The sequence below is a fragment of the Schistocerca serialis genome, chromosome 2, assembly GCF_023864345.2.
Source record: "Schistocerca serialis cubense isolate TAMUIC-IGC-003099 chromosome 2, iqSchSeri2.2, whole genome shotgun sequence".
Lineage (NCBI taxonomy): Eukaryota > Metazoa > Arthropoda > Insecta > Orthoptera > Acrididae > Schistocerca > Schistocerca serialis.
The window spans coordinates 321,838,078-321,861,603 of NC_064639.1; the positions used below are offsets into that span (position 1 = coordinate 321,838,078).

The window sequence follows — 23,526 nt, forward strand, 5'->3', positions numbered from 1 at the left end:
AGCGATCACCAATTTAGTAGTGGAGGGAAGTGTGGGGAGTAAAAATCGTAGGAGACTAAGAGATGAATGCAGTAAGCAGATTCAGAAGGATGTAGGTTGCAGTAGTTACTTGGATATGAAGAGGTCTGCAAGGGGTAGAGTACCATGGAGAGCTGCATCAGACCAGTCTTTGTACTGAAGACAACAACAACAACAACAACAACAACTGCATGGCAAATATCCAAAAAATACATGATTAGAATTTACCATCCTATTGTCCCTGAAGTCAACAGATACAAGCACATGCACATGTGGATAAATATTAAGGAAATCAATCAACTTTAGTCTTAACAACTGAATCATCCAAATCCCCTCACTTACATGATTTAGGTAAACAGAAATTCTTTTGTCAGGATAACCAGATGGTGATTTTAAGTCATTTTCTCCTAAATACCAACACACATTAACACCATTGCATAACATAGTTGTAGGACATGTTCAAAAGTTAAACAAATGAAAAATCCAGGATGGAATAATGAAAATTTTGTGCCTTTTGTTTTGCCTGTGTGCAGCTCAACATCTCCGCTATATGGTGACCTTCACAAATTCCTAAGTTACAAAGCCAAAAATGACATTCCATATGCAACTCTTGAAAGCATTAAAAGACACTGGTCAACTGCTAAAAAATACAAAATTAATTTCATAATTTGTCTCAAAAATAAATGGTAGTACTCACTTTCACGAAGTGCCTCACAACATAATCAATTTCTCCACTGAGGGCATATCTTTTCAATACTTCATGAAACTTCTTAAAATCAGTTGTGCCCAATTCACCATATAAAATTACTGTCAGGGAGTTGTTCTCAGAAGATGGATAATGGTGAACCAAGTCAAATATTTCTGGCTGAACCACATTTTCATTTTGCTGTGTTTAACAAAAATATGTTTATTTTTATTTATTTATTTATCAATCCATAAAAAATGTGAACTGTATGGATGTTGTCAACACATAAATAGATAAAATACATACAGAGATACATAAACATACACAGTTACACACAGATACATACATTTCTTGCCTTACTGAGTTACTCATTTGGACACTGTACTGCACTGTTCTATTGAACATGTTGTGAAATGCCTCTTGATTGCAGTAACTACTCATTAACATATCTGTCAATAAAATTTACACATTATGTTAGGTAATCCTTTATGGTATAAAAACACTTCTGTAACAAATAATTTTTAGGGTATTCCTGAAAGCATGTATTTCACTTTTGTCTTTGGTCTCGTTGTGTTTGTTTATTGTATAGTTTAATTCCATGATACAGCACACTATTTTGGGTTTTGGTTTTGTTTTTTCTATTGAGATGTAAGTGGTGGCTGAATCGGGTTCCATGTTCATGTAGAGACCTGTTTGTTTGGTACTGATCAATGTCTCTTTTCATATGGATAACTGTTTACAAAATTTACTCAGATGGAGCATTCAAGGTTCCCATAGATTTAAGCAACTCACTGCAGTGAGTTCTCTTGCTACTTTTTGTCATAATTCATACAGCCCTTATTGTGGCTCAAAGGTTGTCTGTGACACTCATTTATTCTCCACAACATTATCTCATAACTCATCACAGAATGAACATATGCAAAATATGTTTTTCTGGTGTGTGAGCTACTACAGACAGAATTTACTGTTGTAAGTGCAAAGAATGCTGAAGCTATTCTTTTCTGAAGGGCAGTAACCTGCTCAGTCCATTTTTGTTGTGCATCGACATGTACCCCTAGAAATTTTGTTTGTGATACATATTCTACGAGCTCAACTTTCATTTTTAAAGAGTAATTTTTGGGTTTTCTGGTTATGTGGAAACTAATACTCTTGTTCTTTTAAGTTAATTTGTTTTCTACCCATCTGCATACATACAGCTCTGTCCTTTAGTACACTTGGTAATATTTCACTAATTAGAATATTACTGTCATCAGCAAACAATATTGTTTCACTGTGTTTGACACTCTGGGGAAAATTACTCATATACATCAGAAAGAGTATTGGGCCAAGCACACTTCCTTGGGAGACAAAAGTATTAATGTATTCTGGGTCAGAAAGGTGTTCATGGTATGATTGAAGTTAGTCTGAGATGTCTCTAACCTTTGCACTCAGTTTCTTTAGGTATGCACGAAACCATTTATTTGCTTCCAGTTTATTTAACAGAATTGTGCAGTCTACTGTATCAAAGGCTTTTCTGAAGTCAAGGAGGATGCCTGTTATATTATCTCCTTTATCTAGTGCTTACAAAACAATGTTTGCAATATAAGCTATAGCTGACCGTGAGCTTTTACCAGGCCCGAACCCAAACTGATCTTTACGCAGAAGACTGTACATTGTTAGGTACCCCACAAGTCTAATTTTCCATTATGGCTTCCATTACTTTTGAAAATGATGACAGTATAGAGATGGGTCTATAATTTTCTATATTTTCAGGGTCTCCATTCTTATGTAGGTGCAGAACCTTTGCATGTTTTAGTGCCTCTGGGAAGATCAACCTGTGGTGAATGATTAATTTATGATGTGTTCTGAAGGGTCTTCATGCTCTCTGAAGGACTGTATGGACAGTACCACAGGCACCTTGTCGATACCTGCCGAGGTTTTAGTTAGGTTCCAAACAACATAGCTTATTTCTTCTGGAGTGGTGGGTCGCAGTATCATTGTGTTTGGAGCATAGTCCAGTGTTTGTAGAGGCTGCATTTTGTCAAATTTGTGTTGTAGCTTGGTAGCTATGTTGCTCAAATACTGATTTGCAAAGTTTGCAATTTTTTTGGATCCTGTATTGTGGTACTATTGTACTGTAATTGCATGTTTACCTGTTTTGTCTTTTTTCCATTTGTCTCCTGTTTGGTGACATTTCAGATTGCTTTTACCTTGTTTCCTGACTTTTCTATAATTTTATCATTTTGAGACCTTTATCCTGTTATGAAAACTTTTCTATATATGTTTTTATATGTTTGGTAGTATTTTTGAAATGCAGGGTCATTCTGGTTGTTTTTAAACAGCTAAGGTGTTCAAGTGTTACAGAGGATTTCCTTATCCCTTTTGTTATCCAATTACTTTTGTTTTGTGTTTTAGATACTCATAGTAGCTTTGGGAACATTTCTTTGAACCTGAATTTAAATTTCAAAAGAAACTTTGAAACTTTCTATCTCTGCTAGTCTCCATAAACACTCATTTCTACGTTTCATTGTAAATTCATCCCTTTTTTGCTCATGAGGCCTAGGTTACCTACAACAACACCACCACAATTTTCTTTCGACACATTAGTTAGTATATGGTCAATGAGTGATGCTGAATGCTTAGTTACTCTTGTGGCTGTGTTAATCAAAAGTATAGCTGCACATAATGTTCAAAAATGTGTTGCAAAAGCCATATGGGTTCAATGTGTTGATGTTTAGATCACCACAAATGAGAATTTTGTCCTTAGGATTGGTAACCATGTTCAATACTTGGATTAGTTTTGCTATAAATGTATCTCTATCGCCACTCAGAGCATAGTAAATACATAGATACTCGGTCTTTGGAACACTTGTGGCTTTCTTATCTCTATAGCTGATTTTTTCTTCACCTAATGAAATGTCATTTCTAACTATACACCAAATCCCTTCATTTATGTATATATGTGATCCAACACCTCTCACAGTGGTTCTACTGTAATGGCATGCCAGATTGTATGAGCTTAGAGCTACATGTGTAATTTCAGATCCCCTACACCAAAGTACAAATGCATTACCCTTCAGGGGATTAAACTAATAACTCGTAGTCTACAAATTAAAAATTGTTTCAATAGTACACAATATTTAACATTTTCACATATAATAAAAACCAAATCAAAATCAGAAACAAAAACTAAAATGTAAGCTGGAGATTCATAGATATTTCACACTCATGAAAAGTACACATATTAAAATGATCTTCTACAATTCTAAAGAATAAAAGCAAAAACAAAGCTCCCACCTTTGGCAACAAAACATCAAAACAGTGGAAATTTAACAGTTTCATCCACAGCAGAAATAAATTTACTTTAATTTAAGAATAGGCCAGTTGTTGATGTTTCTATTAAATACTGAGATATTCTCTGTACCAAATAATCATATTTATTATTATTATTATTATTATTATTATTATTATTATTATTATTATTATTAAACACTGCCTGCAACACAATACGAAACCAAAACAGAGAGTAACAGTTGTGTTTTGCAGGAGATGGCAGCTTGTTTTCTTTCAAAACAATCAAGTATTCTTTCAAAGTAACCATGATGTGAATATCTGTGTCCTCTATCTCATTTCTTCCAAATTCTTCTTGGATCCAGTGTCATCTTACATGGTTCAGATTTTTTTGCTCTGTAGAAGGCTTAAGATCAGACCAAACTATTCTTTTCCCTAGCATTTATCTTGTCTTATGGGGCCACTTTCAGGATTTGGCAAATTTTACTAATTATTTAACTGAGATCAGATGCCCTTCCTGATGCCATAACCACCAAGGCAGCATAAGGGATGGAAATCATGTGCAATTTGTCTGTGGATCATGTGAACTTTGTATGTTTTGTCATATTTTAACTATCTGCACTGGCTTGTCATATTAACTGAGACAGAATTTGGGTATCAGCCAGCATTTGTTAGATTGTGGGAAACTGCCTAAACTGCACTCAGGCTGGCTGTTGCACCAGCTCTTGGTTGTTGATCTGCTGCTCGATTTCGAACCGAGTATGACTCACCTTCCTGACTCTCATGCTAGTGCACTGTGTCTTATGCTATACAAGCAGGTCAGATCACTTTCTGGTTATGTCTTCATTTTGCATCGACTGGAAAATTATTCTTGTTGCAGATGTTCATAGTGCATTTGAAAGCTAACTTCATCATTCCAATAATTTCTTTTTATCTCAGATCATTTTCTGCCCATCACCTAGCTATTTAAATATCTCAACCTTCATCAGCCTAGAAGATGTACTGCTCTTCAGAACATACTTGATGTAAATTTGTAATCAAGTTTGAGACCACTATTTCTGGAGCTCAGTGGAAGTGGTGTATTTACAAAAATAAAATAAAGGAACATACCTTATTATCACTGATGGCTCTCTCCACATCCTCAAGATTACAGACTAGATTCCCAGCAACATCAGCTGCTATGGAACAGTCGGTAGAAAGCAGTCCTCTTTCCATGGCCATCTGAGTATACATTTCCACTTTTGGAGAATACGTATGTAGTGCAAGAGCTAATTTCAGAACTGATATTTGGGATGGTGTGACCAACTCTGCAGCTTTTGACAGTATTGTTTCATGGCGAGTCTTATCCATTTCTGAAATAAGATTGAGCACATGAAAGAAACTCGTAAATCAAAAGAAAACAAATGATCAGAAAAGAGAACTACACACTGTATAGAAGTAGTAATGAGAAGGTATTAGGCAACTATCACTGTCTGCAATTCAGCACAGATTTTCCATCTCTGGGACAAAAAGAGATAACTATTATGTATAACTGTCTTTCCATAAAATGTAGGGTTCAAAACTTTGGATGCAATGTCACATTATGGGAAACCGATATCAAATTTTCAGCGGTTTTGTTGTTTTTTCTTCAGTCCGAAGACTGGTTTGATGCAGCTGGAGGGCTAGTCTATCCTGTGCAAGACCCTTCTTCTCTGTGTAACAACCACGATCTACATCCATTTTAATGAGCTTGCTGTATTCAAGCCTTGGTCTCCCTCCACAATTTTAACACCCCCACCCTCCCTCCCACCCTCTCTCTGTCTCTCCCTGTGTGTGTGGGGGGGAGGGGGGGAGGGCGCACGCGTGCGCGGTCTCTTCCCTTCCACTCTTCTTGTCTGAACAGCATATAGTACACATTTCACTACCAGCGAAAGCTGCACTCTGGATAAATTCCTTGAGAAAAGACTTCCTAACAGATTTATATTCCGTCTTAACAAATTCCCCTTTTTAGAAATGTTTTTCTTACTGTTACCAGACCACAGACTGCTTATAGCAAGAAAAGCTTTTCTAAAAAGAGGAGAATATATACAGGGTACAGCTATGGCCACCCACATGGCACCATCTAGAGGAATCCTTCCTAAACACCCAGAATCCTCAACCCCTCACCTGGTTCAGATTCATTGATGACAACTTTGTGATTTGGATCAGGGGTGAGGATACCCTACTAACATTCCTCCAGAACCTCAACAACTTCTTCCCCATTTGCTTCACCTGGTCCTGCTCAACCCCACAAGCCACCTTCCTAGATGTTTATCTCCACCTCAAAGGTGGCTACATCAGTACCTCTGTCTACATCAATCATACTAACCACCAGCAATACCTTCACTTTGACAGGTGCCACCCGTTCCATGCCAAGAAGTCCCTACCATACAGCCTAGCCGCCCGTGGTCATCGCATCTGCAGTGAAGAGCGATCCCTCTTTAAATACACTGAGGGTCTCACTGAAGCCTTCACAAACCATAATTATCCTTGCAACCCTGTACAAAACCAAATCTCCCATGCCTTATCTTTCCAGTCTCCCACCACCTCACAAAGTCCCACTGTCCAGAAACAGAGGAGCATTGCCCTCGTAACTCAGTACCATCCAAGACTGGAGCAACTGAATTACATTCTCCGCCAGGGTGTCAACTACCTCTCATCATGCCCTGAAATGAAAAATGTCCTGCCCACTATCCTTCTCACCCCTCCCACAGTGGTATTCTGTTATCCACTGAACCTACACAATATACTCGTCCATCCCTACACAACCCCTGCTTCCAAACCCTTACCTCATGACTCGTACCCCTGTAATAGACCTAGATGCAATATCTGTCCTATACATCCTCCTCCCACCACCACCACCACCACCACCACCACCACCACCTACTCCAGTCCAGTCACAAACATCACCTATCCTATCAAAGGCAGGGCTACCAGTGAAACCAGTCCTGTGATCTACAAGCTAAGCTGCAACCACTGTGCAGCAATCTATGGGGACATGACAACCAACAAGCTGTCTGCCTGCATGAATGGCCAGTGACAAACTGTGGCAAAGAAACAAGTGGACCACCCTGTTGCTGAGCACGCTGCCAAACATGACATCCTTCATTTCAATGATTGCTTCACAGCCTGTGCCATACGGATCCTTCCCACCAACACCAGCTTTTCTGAATTGCACAGGTGGGAACTTTCACTGCAATATATCCTACATTCCGGTAACCCTTCTGGCATCAACCTTTGCCATTGTCCTCTCCCATCCAGCCCCCTCTCTGTTCCCATTCCAACACTACACAACCTTTATTCCTCCATCAAACCCAGTCTTTTTACTTCTCTCATTTTCCACTATCCTCCCCCTCCCCACCTCTCCACTGCTCTCTGTCTAACCTCCCGACTGCTCATTGATGCCCTACCCTCTTTCCACCTCATCCCTGTGCACTCCCCAACAACACGTCACTATCTGCCACCACTACCCTACTATCCCTCCCCCTCCCCACCTGGGCCTCCTCCTTACCCCCACCCAGTCACCACTCCCATCATGCACTGGTGCTGCTGCTCACAGTGTGGCCTCAGTTGCCTCAGACTGCAGTCACGTATAAGTGAGTTGTGTCTGTGTGAGTGTGTATGTGTGTTTGTCATCTAATTTTGACGAGGGACTTACTGGCCAAAAGCTATATATGTGACAGTCTTTTTGTTGCGGCTAATTGTGACTCAGCATCTCTGCTATCTGGTAAGTAGCAACTTTTCTTTTGCCAAATAGTAAAACTCATCTACTACTACTTTTAATTTCTCACTTTCTAATTCAATTCCCTCAGCATCATCTTATTGACTTCCACTATATTTCATTACCATTGTTTTACTTTTATTGATGTTCATTTTATAAACTCTTTTCAAGACACTATCCATTTCACTCAACTGCTTTTCCAAGTCTTCAGCCATATCTGGCAGAATCACAATGTTGTCAACAAACTTCAGTTTAATTGCTTCTCATTGAACTTAAATTGCATTTCACAATTTATCCTTAGTCTGCTTAACAGCTTGCTGAATGTACAGACTGAATAACATCGAGGATAGGCTATAATGCTGCCTCACTCCCTTCTCAACAAAGGCTTCCCTTTCATGTCCTTTGACTCACGTAACTGCAGTCTGGTTTCTGTACGTGTCTTAGCTTTCACTTCTTGTATTTCATCCACGCTACCTTCAAAATTTCAAAGTGTATGGTTAGTCCACTTTGCCAAAAGCAGAGAAGAGGCGATTCCCTGTGAGAAGCATGAAGGGTGACTGTCATGTGGTCGTCGTCTCCTTTTAGGTTCACACTTTATTTGGAGAAACCAGGGAACACCAATCTGCATTCCAAGCCTCCAACAAAGGTCAGTGTGGAGTCAACCAAAGGTCCAGTTCTGGTACCCTCATCTCCAAAGTCAGCATGCTCACAGCCAATTTGGCCAATAGGTCACCATGTTCATTCCCTGGGATCCCAATGTGACCAGGGTCCCTACAATGTCAATTGACTGTCCAGGTTGGTGGAGGTCATACAATCACAACCAAGGGGGTGATCGACAGCCTGAAAACTACTCATGGACTCACAGACAATTCAGAACAACTCACCAATGCAAGAACAATGGTGGCTGAGGGCTCGAGCAATGATCAATTGTGCAGTGAATATATTGCATCCATTCAGCAGAGAGCACAATTCACTTCATCGTGCATGTGTGTAGGCAAAACCAGCTCAAACATTGACTGTGGAGCCATCAGTGTATAACACTTCTGAGTCCATAAATATGTCAAGGACACCCAGGAACATGTGAACAAAAATCATAGGGTCTATTGAACCTTTTGGTCCAAACGACAGGACGAGGTGGATCCAAGGATGGGGTGTACACCATGGGGGTACACATGACTTCTCCCTGACAGTGACAGTGGGGAAAGAAGGAGTTCAGAGCAGACACTCTGTATGAGAACTGTGAGTGTGACTACAGCCCTTTGAGCCCTTTGCCTCAGGAAACAACAGTTTGGGTGCTCAGGGGAGCAGCAAATGCGTATCATATAGCTGAGTAGCAGTTATTGACACCTGATCTGTAGGGGAGGGACCCCAGCCTCCAAGAGTGGGTTGTGCACCGGGCTCATCTGAAAGGCACCTGTCTCAAGTCAGGCCCACAATGGTAATGGTGTATCGGGTCCAGGATCCTCAATGCTGAAGAACATGCCGATCAGAGCTTTGTAGAACCGCAAAAATGTAGAGTGGTCAGCACCCCAGCTATTGTTACTGAGACAGAGAAGAGTATTCAGATGTGACGCGCATGTTTGCTTAAGTTGTTGAAGATGGGAAAGCCACATCAAACAGGCATTGAAGACCAATCCCAAAAGGTGATCAGACTCTACCACATTGCGCACTTAATCATTGAGGTAGAGTTCTGGTTGGGGATGGGCAGTACGACAGTGATAGAAGTGCATGATGTATGTCTTGGCGGCAGAAAACTGGACTGTACATTTCATATGGCACCACGCAGTCAGTTTTCAGCAATATCCACAGGTGAGCAGCACTAGTAGTGCAAAAGTCATTAGCATTCAGGGATGGTGACACTGTAGACCCCATAGCTGCAGCTATACTACTGATACTAGAAAAAAGGATGCACTTAATACAGAGTCCTGTGGACACCAGTCTTTTGTATGTGGAAGGTACAGTGGGAAGCACTAATGTGATGCAGAAAGTATGGTGGGACAAGAAGTGCCAGGTAAAAATTTTGAGTGGCCCTGGAGATACCGCTCTTCAAGGGTAACAAGCATAATAAGGATGTGGTGACACCATGTGGTGTCATAAGACCTTTACAAGCTGAAGAAGACAGCAATAAATGTTCACACCATGCAAAATCTGACTGAACAGTAGACTCCATGCAAATTGTCAGCAGTAGAATGGCCTTGATGGAAACCACTTTGGGATGGAGCCAGAAAGATCCAATGACTCAAGGTACCAACACAGACATCAGCGCACCATACATTTGAGAGCTTGCAGAGAACATATGTGAGACTAATTGGGTGCTAGCTGTCCATCCCGTGGGGGCAATTACCCAGTTTCAATATTGGGATGACGCACTTTCTCGACTTTGCTCCAGATAAGGTTGAAAATGGCAAGAAAGTGATGTTGGCAACCTACTGATAAGAAAGCATCTGGCTGTGGATTCGGTCTGGCTCTGGAGTCGTGTTAGGGCAATGAGCTAGGGCGCTGAAGAATTCCAACTCACTGAATGGAGCATTATTTGATTCCAGGTGATGTGTAGTGAATGCTAAATGAAGTCACTCTACCCACTGTTTGAGGACACAAAATGCAGGCTGATAATTCTCAGATGCAGAGGCTTGAGCATCATGAGGAGTAAAATTTTTGGCAATAGCATCTGGGCCATTGTAGACTTTACCATTTACAGAGTTACCAGGTTTACCCTAGGGGTACTGGTATCCATAGAGGCATTGAATCTTCGCAAAGGAGGGTTTTGTGTCCCAATGGTAGCAACATATTGCTCCTGGCATTCTTGTTTCTGTCATTTTATGAGGTTGTGGACCTAGCCATGAAGCTGTTTAAAAGCAATGAGGTGCACCATCTACAGGTGTCGCTTATGGCATTGGAGACCCTGCCTGTGATCTCTAACAGCCACAGTGATTTCGAGGGTCCACCAAGGTACTGTCTTCTGACAGGGGAGGGAGGAGGGTGTCGTGGTGGGGGGTCCCAAGGAAGAGATGATCACTGAGTCAGCTGCCAATTGAATAAATGCAATTATGCTCTGGACACCCACATCAATCCCTCCATACAGCACAGTGCGAAGACTAACAGCAGTGGTGAAACTGTCCCAGCCAGCTTTGCAGAGAGCCCATCTGGGTGGACGTCCGGGTGAGTGACACCGAGGGAGGATCAAGACAATTTCAAAATGATCATTGTCACATAGGTCATCACAGATTCTCCAATGGATGGAGGGGAGAAGACCTGGGCTGCAAATGGAAAGATCAATGGTCAAGTAAGATCCATATGCCATACTAAAATGGGTAAGAACAGAATTAATCAGCATTCAAAAGGCAAAGATTGAGCTCTGCATGCAAGGTTTTGGCAGCTTTACCACGGACTGTGGTCATACAGAGGGGTTATGGACACCGAAATCACCAAATATGAGGAAGGGTGGTGGGAGTTGAGAAAACAATGCAGATAATGCATTCTGGGAGACTTCAAACCAGAAAGAAAACATGGACTGGGCAAAAGGAATGAAAGGGGAAGCCATTTGGTATAATTTCCCACAAGCACAATTTTATCATTACTAATACTTTGTTTAAAAACCATGAAAGAAGGTCATAAGTAGAGACTGGAAAACACAGGGAGGTTTACAACTGACAACACAATGGTAAGATGGATTTTGAACCCAGATTTTAAACTGCAAAATATTTCCAGGGGCAGATGCGGACTCCGACCATAATTTTGTTGGTTCTGAACTGCAGATTAAAACTGAAGAACCTGCAGAAAGAAAGGAAATCACGGAAATGGGGCCTAGATAAATTGAAAGAGCCAGAGGTTGAGAATTTCAGAGGGAGCACTAGCCAACAAATGGTTGAAATGGGGGTTAAGAACGCAACAGAAGAGAGATGAAATGGTGAAGTCAGCTTAGAATCAAACAAGAAAAACGACAATGCCCAGTAGAAATCCTTGAATAATGGAAAACAACTATTAAGTGCAAAATGGCAAATCAGGACTAGCTGGACAAGAAATGCAAGACTGTAGAAGCATGCATAACTGGGGGAAAAGATAAAAGCACCTTATACGGAAAGTAAGGATAGGCATGGAGAAATAAAAAACAGTTGTGTGAATATCATGAGCTATGATGGCAAACCAGTACTAAGTAAAGAATGGAAAGCTTAAAGGTGGAGCTGTATTATAGAAAGGGAAGTGGAAGTAGGTGAAGATGTTGGGAGATATGTTACTGCCAGAAGAAATCGACATAGCACTGAAAGATCCCAGTTTTAACAGGGGCCCTGGAGTAGATGACGTTCCTTCAGAATTACCGAGATCCTTGGGAGAGCCAGACATGACAAAACTATTCCTTCTCAGGTGCAAGATATATACAGGACAGGCAAAAACAGCCTCAGACATCATAAAAAATGTAATAATTCCAACTGCAAAGAAGGCAGGTTTAACAGGTATGGATATTACTTAATTTTCAGTTTAATAAGTTGTCATTGCAAAATACTGGCACAAATTTGAGGCGGCTCGTATAATACCACTACTGCCATGAGGGAAAAATACCTCTTTTTCCCAGCAGTAATGTATTGTGTGGCCTCTGGTTTTACAGTCTGCTGTACAACTAGTAGCATGCTGGTTGCATTTTGTGTATGCTCTTACGCTCAATAATAAATCATCTCTATACCAGTCATATTTATATTAATTATTTTTCTTACCCACCACTATGACTAAGAATCACATTGTTTTGTTTTATTTTAGGGTACAAAAACAACTAGGGTCATACAAGCCCATGTCTAAAGAATAAAAACGCGAACACAAAGAGAGGAGTTGAAAACGACTACACACTAATCCCAATCGATGGAAGATAAGGCAGCTAATGATGGGCCTATGGAGAAAGGTCTGTAAAATACACAATAGAGAAACAGAGGTTCGGAACTAAAAATTAAATGGCATTCGCCATATTGCTACGACAGATAAAAAGTGAAACGTGGTTGGCAGCTCACGCATTGTTCACCGAAATGGCTGATAACTCAGATGACAAACACAAGTGGGAAAGTAAGGGGGTAAAACACAAGCCATTTTCTGAGGAAATGGCCGAGAGTTAAAAGTTGGGTGCAACGTGCACAAAGTGGTAGGGGAGCACCGCTTAACAAATGGCTAAAAAGGCAGTGCCCCAATACACAACCTAGTTAAAATGACCTTCTCATGGCGAGAGGGCCGAGAGGAGGTCATCCAAGCCACTGGGAGAGGCTTAATAACCCGGAGCTTGTTCCTATGAAGGAGGGACCAGTGGTGATGGCAAAGTGGCACCACCTGATGACAATCAGCAACACAGAGAACATTGGATGGAATGTAAGAACTAGCAGGCTGAGGTACGAGGACTGCAGCCTTGGCAGCAGTGTCAGTAGCCTCGTTTCCTGTCAGATAAATGTGACCAGGAACCCACATAAACAGCACAGTGGCTACATCAAGAGTGAGCAAGTGATAACTTTCCTCGCACTAAGGGATGGACAGTGTACAGCACACGGAGGCTTTGAAGGGCACCAAGAGTGTCTGAGCATATGACACAATTGAAAAGCCTGTGTTGCTGGACGTACTGCATGGCCTAATACAGGGCAAAGAGCTCTGCTTTGAATACTGAGCAGTGTTCCAGCAGCCGATACTGAAAAACATTGGTGTCAATGACGAAGGCACACCCAACACCATGGTCAAGTCCAAGAGCCATCAATGTACACAAAGGACCAATTGCGAAGTTCATGCGAAGGTTGTGTAACTGAATGTGACAGAGTGAGGCTGGAGTAGTGTCCTTAGGAAGCGAATGAAGGCCGAGGTGAACAGGAGCTGCCACATGCAGCCAAGGTGGTGAAGGGATCACACCCACTGGGAAAGTTGCAGGCAGCGTGACATTAAGCCGCCAGTGCAAGAGCCGAAAGCGAACTCCAGGAGGTAACAGAAGAGGGATACAGACTATCAACCGAGATAGTGCAAAAGGCGCCAATGGCATAACAAATGACACAATGGTGGATAGTATTGAGAAGGTGTAGGAGGGGCAGACATATAGATGCATAAACGTAACACCCATGGACTAGTTTCAAATGGATAAGGGACTGGTACAAACAGAGGAGGGTGGTTCGGTCTGCACCCCAAAAAGTACCACTGAGGACATGTAGGACACTGAGGGATAGCATATAGCAGGCAGACAGGTAAGACACATGGGAGGACCAAGAGAGTTTCCTATCAAACATGAGTCCCAGGAATTTCATAGTTCCAACCAACGGAAGAGCAACAGGCCCAAGATGTAAAGACAGTGGAAGAAACCAATCGTGTCACCAGAAATTCATACAAACAGTTTTGTCAGTGGAAAAACGAAAGCCACTGCCGATGTTCCATGAGTAAAGATGATCAAAACACCACTGAAGATGCTGCTCAATGAGACAAGTCTATGGAGAACTGCAATAGATGGCAAAATCGTCAACAAAAATGGAGCCAGAGATGCCCAGCGGGAAACAGGTCATTATAGGGTTAATAGTGATAGCAAAGAGATTGACACTCAGGATGGAACCCTGAGGCACATCGATCTCCTTAATAAAGTGTGCAACAAAATAGAACGTACATGTACCTTGAAAATTCAGTCATTTAAAAATTCCTGAAGCAAACAGGGTAGGTGCCCACAGAAGCTCCAGGTGTAGAGAGTATGGTGGATACCAGTCTCCCAGCAGGGGTCATAGGCTTTCACCAAACTGAAAAACACAGCCACAGTCTGGGATTTCTGCAGAAAACCATTCATGACACTGGTTGACAAAGTGAAGAGATGATCAACAGCAGAACAGTGCACTCAATATCCGCACTGTCCAGTGGTTAGCAAATGGCAAGACTCAAGCCTCCATACCAGACAGGCATGAATCATGCACTCCATCACCATGGAAATACAGCTGGTGAGAGAAATGGGGCTGTAGCTAGAAGGAAGGTGGTGTCCTTACACGGCTTAGGTGTGGGTATAACAATGGCTTCACGCCAGCATTTGGGAAACATGCCCTCTGCCCAGATGCGGTTGTACGTATTAAGAAGAAAGTGCTTGCCCAAAAGAGAAAGGTGCTGCAACATCTGAATGTGAATAGCTTCTGGCCCTGGGGCGGAGGATCAGGATGAAGTGAGAGCATGATCTAGATCCCTTATAGTGAAAGCAGCATTGTAGTACTCATGATATGAGAAGAGAAGGGTATCACCCGAGCCTCCTCCACTCTTTTCCGATGGAGGAAGGCAGGACGATAGTGGGAGGAGCTTGAAATCTCTGCCAAATGGTGGCCCAAGGTGTTGGGGATAGCACTAGGGTCCACGATGGCTTCATCTGCTACTGTCAGTTCAAAACTTGGAAAATGGATCATGGTCCAAGAGAGCTGTCAGAGGTTGGCACACATGACAGAAGAGGGAGTGGAACTGTTAAAAGAACTAGTAAATGAAATCCAGCTAGGTTTTTTGCTATTCTGTAGAATACGTACAACCGCATCTGCTTATAATGAATGCAGTTTGCCATTGTACAACGATGGTTAAAAATGCAAAGAACACATATCTGCACGCAAACTCCATTGCGGCATGCCTCAGCCCACCAAGGGACGGGGACACAATGTGGTAAAGAAGAAATGCAAGGAATGGAACATTCTGCAGTGGTAAGGATTATGTTTGTGGAAATCTTATTCATCGAAGGTCACAAGGTAGGACTAAAGCCTCCAGTCAGCCTTAGAAAGCTGCCATTTGGGTGTGCACGTAGATGGGGTAGGAGTCAGCAAATGGATAGCACACGGGAAATGACTGCTTGAGTACATGTCAGAGGGAATGGACCACTCGAGGCAATGGGCAAGCTGCGCAGTGCTTAAAGATAAGTCCAAATGGGAATAGGTGTGTGAGGCGTCTGAAAGGGATGTGGGTGCTCCTGTGTTAAGGCAGAAGAGGTTAAGTTGATTAAGAAGGTCCGCCAAATGGGCACCTCACAGACAGGTTCTGGGAGAACCCCAAAATGGATGGTGCACATTAAAGTCACTGAGCAGCAGAAAGGGGTGAGGTAGCTGCCCAATAAGCTGGACAAAGTCTACCCTGGTGACATGCAATGACAAAGGGATACAAACGGTACAAAGGCAAAAGGTCAGGTGATGAAGGAAAAGCCGAACTGCAACAGCTTGTAGATGGGTAATGAGGGAGACGGGTTGACTATGAACGTCATCCTGTATGAGCAGCATGACTCCCCCTCCCTCCCCATGAGATGGAATGCCGACCTCTGGAGGAAGGTGAAAACGGACCAGGAAGAAATGCGAAAGCTCAAAGGGTTGTGACGAGTCCAGTAACCCAAGATTTTGTCGCTGGGCAGTCAAAGTGGGACAGTGCACCAGAATATGGGCCACTGTCAACCGGGCACCGGACCGAAACTGAGGTAGGTCTTCACGGCGCAAGAAGTAACCGTGGGTCACCAAAGCGTGGCCAATGCGGAGCCAGCAGAGGACAACTGATTCCCTGCAAGAGGCCCACATGGAAGTCTTGCACACATTCGTAGTCTCCATAATGACACACAGTTTATTGTGCTTACTGTTATGCCACTCCATCTCCCAAAGCCAAAAAACCCTGCAGCATAAGTGAAAATGCAGGTCAGGTTCAGAGGTGCCTATCTCCAGAAGCGGTTTTCACATAGCCTGTTTAGCCAGCCTGTCGGCAAGTTTGTTGCCTGGGATGCCAAGGTGTCCTGGGGTCCACACAAACACCACTGAACAACGGGACTGGTCCAGGGCATAGATGGACTCCTGGATGGATGCCACCAAAGGATGGCGAAGGTAGCACTGGCCAATAGATTGTAGGCTGCTCAAGGAGTCAGTACACAGAAGAAATGATTCCTCATGGCATGAATGGATATACTGAAGTGCACAATATATGGCCACCAGCTCTGCAGTGAATACACTGCAGGGAGTCCCAGAACACATCAAGAATTGAGAGGAAGTGGCAGCAGATAGCGGTGGGGTTAACAGAGTCCTTAGGGCCATGCAAAAGGTTCAGACGAAGCTGCGGCCGAGGCGTAAGTGAACGGACCGCAAATAGAGCTGGTAAAGGGAAGGACTCCAGTTCAAATAGAAGGGACCGCACGTGAACTGCAATCATTAGTTCCGATCTGGGCTGCCGATGCAGGAAATGGACTGCCACGAGTGGGAAAAAGGACACGGTAATTCAGATGCCCAGGGGAACTATGAATGTGTGCAGCATAACTGGTGAGCAGCTGTGAATGTCTGAACTGCAGTGGAGGGACACCAGCCTCCACCAGGATGCTGGCCACCAGACTCGTCCTAAAAGCTCCTGTCGCTAAACGAACCCCACAGTCGTGCACAGTTTCGAGTAAATGCAATGCTGAAGGCTCTGCCAAACCATAAACCACACTCCCATAGTCATTTCAGGATTGGACAAGGGCTCTGTAGAGCTGCAGCAGTGTACAGCCATCTGCACCCCAATTGGTGTTGCTCAGGCAACAGAGAGCATTGAGGTGCTGCCAGCATTTTTGATTAAGCTGACAAAGATGAGGGAGCCAAGTCAATCAAGCATCAAAAACGAGTCCTAGGAATTGATATGTCTCCACTACAGTGAGTGGATCGTCTTAAGATAAAGTGCAGGTTCCCAATGAATGGTACGACGCTGACAGAAGTGCATTACATACGACTCTGAAAACTGGAAGCCGTAGGCTAGAGCCCATGACTGTACCTTGTGGATGGCTCGTTGGAGGCGCCGCTCAGCAACAACAGTACTGGAGCAGCAGTACGAAATGCAGAAATCTGCATACAGAGAAGGTGAGATGGAGAGTCCGACAGCTGCTTCTAGACTGTTCATGGCCATTAAAAATGGGGAGACACTCAATACAGAGCCTTTCGGGACTCCATTCTCCGGGATATGGATGGAACTATGGGAATCACCAACTTGGACATGGAAAGTACGGAGCGACAGGAAGTTTTGGATAAAAATCAGAAGTGGTCCCCAGAGACCCCACTCACACAATGTGGCAAGGATAAGATGTCACCAAGTCGTGTCTTATGCTTTACGTAAGTCAAAAAAGACATCAATCAGGTATTGCCATCTGGAAAAGGCTGTTCGGATGGCAGTCTTGATGGACACAAGATTATCAGTGGCAGAGTGACCCTGGCGGAAGCCACCCTGACAGGAGCCAGCAAGCCACGCGGCTCCAGGACCCAACCCAACTGCTGACATACCATATGTTCCAGCAGCTTACAAAGAACGTTGGTGAGGCTGATGGGCCGATAGCTATCCACATCTAAAGGGTTTTTACCGGGTGTGAGCACCGGAATGATGGTGCTCTCCCACCATTGTGATGGAAAGACACTATTGTACCAGATCCAGTTGAAGATAACAAGAAGATGTCGCTTGTAACCAGATGAGAGATGTTTAATCATCTGGCTATGGATGCGATAAGGCCCAGGAACTGTGTCGGGGTCAACGTGCAAGGGCACTGAGGAGCTCCCACTCTGTAAATGGGGCATTATAGGATTCACTGCAGCATGTAGTGAATGAGAGGATGATCCCTTCCAGCCACCAGATGAATGTACGAAAGGCTGGGGGGTAATTCTACAACGCAGAGGCTCGAGCAAAGTGCTCAGCAATCACATTTGCGTCGGTACATAACTCGCCATTTATGGTAACACCAGGGACAGCTGTTGGAGCCTGGTACCCGAAAAGATGTTTGATCTTTGCCTAGACTTGGGAAGGTGACGTGTGGCACCCAATGGTGGAGACATATCTCTCTCAACACTCCTCCTTCCATTGTTTGATAAGGTAGTGAGCACAGGCAAGGAGCCATTTAAAGGCTATGAGGTGCTCCAGGGAAGAGTGCCGCTTATGCCGCTGTAGAGCTCACCAACGCTCCTAAATTGCTTCAGCGACTTCCGGTGACCACCAAGGGACTGCCTTACGTCTTAGGCACCCTAAAGAGCAAGGGATCGCATATTCTGCTGCAGAAACAATTGTGCTAGTCACTTGCTCAACCATCACATCGATGTTACCGTGTGGGGGAGATTCAGCACTGACAGCAGAGGTGAAAGTTCCCCATTCCCCCTCTTTTCGAAGCCCATCTGGGGTATTGACAGGAAGACGGGAAAGTGGTCACTACCACACAGGTCCTCATGTGTTCTGCCTTGTCCTGGGCTGAAAATTGATAAATCAATGGCCGAGTAACTACCATGAGCCACACTGAAATATGTGGCGGCCCCAGTATTTAAGAGGCAGAGGTCAATTGTGACGGTGAAGTTTCAACATCTCTGCCTCGGCCAGTAAGCATGGTACCACCCCACAAGGGGTTATGGGCATTAAAATCTCCCAGAAGTAGGAAAGGTTTACGGAATTGATCAATCAGTTCAGCTAATACATTCAGGGGTACTGCACCATCTGGAGGAAGATATACATTGCACACAGTTACTTTCTGCATCGTCCTTATTCTGACAGCCACAACTTCAAGAGAGGTTTGAAGGGGCACATGTTCACTACAGGCCGAGTTTAGGACATAAACGCAAACTCCACCCGACACTTGATTATAGTTGCTACGGTTCCTGTAATATCCCTTCTAGCCACAGAGGGCAGAGGTTCCCACTGCTGGGAACCAGGTTTCCTTGAGGGCAATGTAGCTAGCAGGTGTAAAGCTTAACAGTTGCTGCAGCTCAGCCAGGCGGTGGAAAAAACTGCCGCAATACCGCTGGAGGATGACATCATGAGACTGGGAAGGCGTGGAACATTCAATGAGGCAGTTTACACCTCAGAGTCACCTGCTGCCACCAAATTATTGCCTGAGCAGTCTATATCAATTGTGTCAGAGTCTGGCGAGTCTAGGTACTCAACGGACTCCAAAATCTCCACCCCATCCTCAGCCGCAGAGCTTGTAGGTAGCGGTGGTGTGTGTGCCATCGCAATTTCCTTGGTCTTAGGGGTCTTCTTTTTGGATTTCTCTTGCTGCTCCTTGGGTCTCCCTGGCTGAGAGGACTTCACTGGCTCAGTCTCTGGGACTGAGGATGAGCGTGAAGCCCTACGACCAGCTGCTTTGGGCTCTTCAGCCACTGGTGGGTGTCATCTTTCCCACTATAAGAAACCTGGGAAGAGAGTGACACAAGTGACCCCTTCCTAGTGAAAGAAGCTGAAGAAGACTTATTCTTCTCCAGCTTAGAAGTGGAGATGGATGTCCCCAATGGTTGGGGGGAGGGAGGGGGGTGTTGCTCCCAAAGTAGGTGGTGCAGGAGCAACAGCGAGGGAGATGCCCCCCACCATCAAGGGGGCAGGTGTAGTCTTCCGGCTCTGAGAGGTGACCTGGGTTGGCAGAGCTGATGGTGCCAGAACTGTTGCAGCAGCAGCGTAAGATGATGTCATACGCACAGGATGCAGGAGTTCAAATTTTCTCTTAGCCTCAATGTAAGTCAGTCTGTCCAGGGTTTTGTACTCCATGATTTTCCTTTCTTTCTGGAGAATCCTGCAGTCAGGCAAGCAAGGTGAATGGTGCTCTCCGCAGTTGACACAGATGGGAGGCGGGGCACATGGAGTATTGGGATGTGACGGGCGTCCACGATCTTAGCATGTGATGCTGGAAGTACAGCAGGAAGACATACGGCCAAACTTACAGCACTTAAAGCACTGTATCGGGGGAGGGATATAAGGCTTTACATCACAACGGTAGACCATCACCTTGACCTTCTCAGGCAACATATTACCCTCAAAGGCCAAAATGAAGGCATCTGTGGCAACCCGATTATCTTTCGAATCCCGGTGGACACGCTGGATGAAATTTACACCTCGCTGCTCTAAATTGGCACGCAACACATTGTAGGACTGCAAAAGAAGGTCTCTGTGAAGTATGGTACCCTGGACCATATTTAAGCTCTTATGGGGTGTGATGGCTACAAAAACATCCCCCAGCTTGTCACAAGCGAGTAACTCACGTGACTGGGCAGAGGACGCTGTTTTGATCAAGACTGACCCAGATCTCATTTTGGACCTCGCCACGTGACCTGCCATGATGTTGCCAAAGCCAACCAAGTTCACCCAACTCTGCCCAAGCCACCAGCATCAGCCACCATGAGGAACAATGAACTCCAGCACGCTGACACACAGTGCCACCCACCCGGCAACACAGCCTCAACTGCCACCCCTGCCATGCCCCCACACTACTGCTGGTTCCACTACAGTTTGTGGACGTGGCACGCAACTGTCAGCCACAATGTACGTTCCCAACCTGCAACAGCAGCCCGTAGTAGGCATATTGGTTCGCTCCCACCAATCAGGCCACCTCTACGCACAGAATACATGTGACATACAAGAACCACACCCATGACCTTCTACCTCTTGCCTCTACATGTTTGATAGCACAACACAAATCCACCCACAGACAGCAGCACCAAGTTGTGACTGGCACACCCCCTCGTGCTGTGATGTTGTATGTTCAACTTCATGTGGCAAATGACACTACAATAGTTCTGTCCAACTCAACTACCATCACCGTTGATCTGGGTTGCAACGAACTGCTCCCATGGATTTCCTCATAACTGATGTTGCAGTACCTATCCTCTGCGCAGACTTCTTATGACACTACTGGTTGTTATAGGACCTGGCTCATGGTGTTTTACTTTGGCAGGATGGTCAATGACCCACCATTGGCGTCATTAGTGACAAACTCCCCTCACCCAGCCGAGGATTGATATCAATATCTGCTAGACCTCTCACTGTCAATCCTCAACAGACACCTTTCCCAGTGCCTCACCGTTCTCTATGAGATTCAGTCAATCCAGACTCTGTATTTTTACAAACACATTTCCAACACTCATACATGTCATGTAAAATATGACCTTTGCTGGCATATTGCTACAGCTATTGCTGCACTGCAGGAAGCACAGTGCAATCTCGCCAATTTACATCGATGTCACACCCCTCACCTATGTTGAGTTCAACCTGCAAGGCATTGACGCCCCCCCCCCCCCCCCTCTCTCTCTCTCTCTCTCTCTCTCTCTCTCTCTCTCTCTCTCTCTCTCTCTCTCTCTGTCACTCCCCCCACCCCGTGCCCCTCACTTAACAGAGTCACAGTGCACCTCGCAGACTGACTCAACCAGCCCACAGGATGTCAAGCACAAGGCTAGTGAAGTGGTACTATAAAATACTGTGCATGAATCTGCCAGCGCAACCCAAATGCCACCCTCATGTATCCCTACATCCCTCGCACACAGTGCTATCTGTTATGGAGTGGTACACCACATAGTCACCACCCCAGAGCCATCTGCTGGATGCCTATAACACAGCCTACCTCCACACAAACTACATTCAGCAAAGGCTGCCGCAGATGTATTACTGAAAGCAGGGACTGTCCACCCCTCCGATAGTGCTTGGGCATTATCTTTGAGCTTGTCCTAATGAAAGACTGTGCTTGGCATGTTTGCTGAGATGCATCATAATTGACAGTTAACCGATTCCTAACATGCAAGACTTGCATAAACTCTCACAGGCGCATCAATTTTCAGGGTGGTAGACTGCAAGAAAACATACTTACAAATTCCTATGAGTGAGGAAGACACTACAAACACAGCTATTACTATGCCACTCAGCCTGTTTGAATTTCTATTCATGCTGTATGGATTCTTAAAACACAGCACAAACTTGGTAGTGTTTTCTCAACGGTATACTGTTCAAACTGCCATTCTGTTACACACACTGCGACAATATGATAATTTTCTCTACATCAGAAGAGCACGAGCACCATCTCAAACTAGTTTGACACACAAGCACAGAACGGACAGATAATGATGTCAAGTGTCAGTTGCAACAATGCAAGGTAATGTACATCAGCCACCTCATTGACACCAAGGATATCCTCACATCATCTGAAAAAACGGACCAAACCAGATCAATACCATCACCCGCGGACTACCATAAATTATGGCATCCTTAGGAATGATAAGCTTCTACCAACGCCACATCTTTAATGCTGTGCCACCCTTCTACCTCTAACCGAGGTACTGTCAGCCAAAAATAAAACCAGTAAACGTAGGCTCGACTGGACTCCACGTACACAATTAGTATTCAACAACATCAAAGATGACCTCACATAGGCTACCACTCTAGCCCAGCCTTCTCCTAATGCCCACATTTCAATCACCATGGATGCAAGTTACTATGCTATCGGGGGCATCCTACAATAGAAACTTTGCAGTGTTAACCAATCCTTGCACTTCTTCTCACAGAAACTGTCTAATTCCTGACAAAAATGGTCTGCCTTTGACCATGAACTGTTTGCAGCGTACAAAGTCCTACATTAATTTCAGGACGATTTTAAAGGCTGATTCCTCACTATCTATACAGGTCACTGTCCCCTTGTAGGTGCCATCAAACACCCATCAACTGATTCTGTCCCCTGATGCTTCTGTCACCACCAATGTACTACCGATATCAGACACCTTAAAGGTGTGGAAAATGACATCGCTGACTACCTGCCCAGAATATCCATGACCGCATCACACAGACTACAACCAGCCTGGAGCCTGGCAAAGGAGTAAAGTCTGCCACTGTGTGCAGACTCCACTCAGCAGAATTGAGATTCCTTGTGGCTGTTTCCAACACTGTCACATAGTCCTCATTAGGCCACTCCCAAAGCCAGAGGGTTCTGATGTGTCCTCTCCATCACAGACAGAATTACACAATGGGTGGAAACCACATCCATCAGAGATCATGGCAGAGAGAGTACCAAAGTGTTTGTTGGTATCTGGATCTCCCGATTTGGTTACATGGTTTCTATTATGAGTGATCAAGTCCGCCT

General features: G+C 44.3%; 1 protein-coding gene across 1 annotated transcript in view; it reads right to left on the reverse strand.

Moving 5' to 3' along the window:
- LOC126457123 (UDP-glucose:glycoprotein glucosyltransferase) overlaps positions 1-23,526 on the reverse strand; it is a 135,839-nt gene that overhangs the window by 98,346 nt on the left and 13,967 nt on the right. The window contains exons 3-4 of the mRNA XM_050093180.1: positions 5,084-5,325; positions 716-904 (exon numbers count right to left, since the gene is read on the reverse strand). Coding sequence (XP_049949137.1) covers positions 716-904; positions 5,084-5,325 — 431 coding nt within the window. The remainder of the gene's footprint in view (positions 1-715; positions 905-5,083; positions 5,326-23,526) is intronic.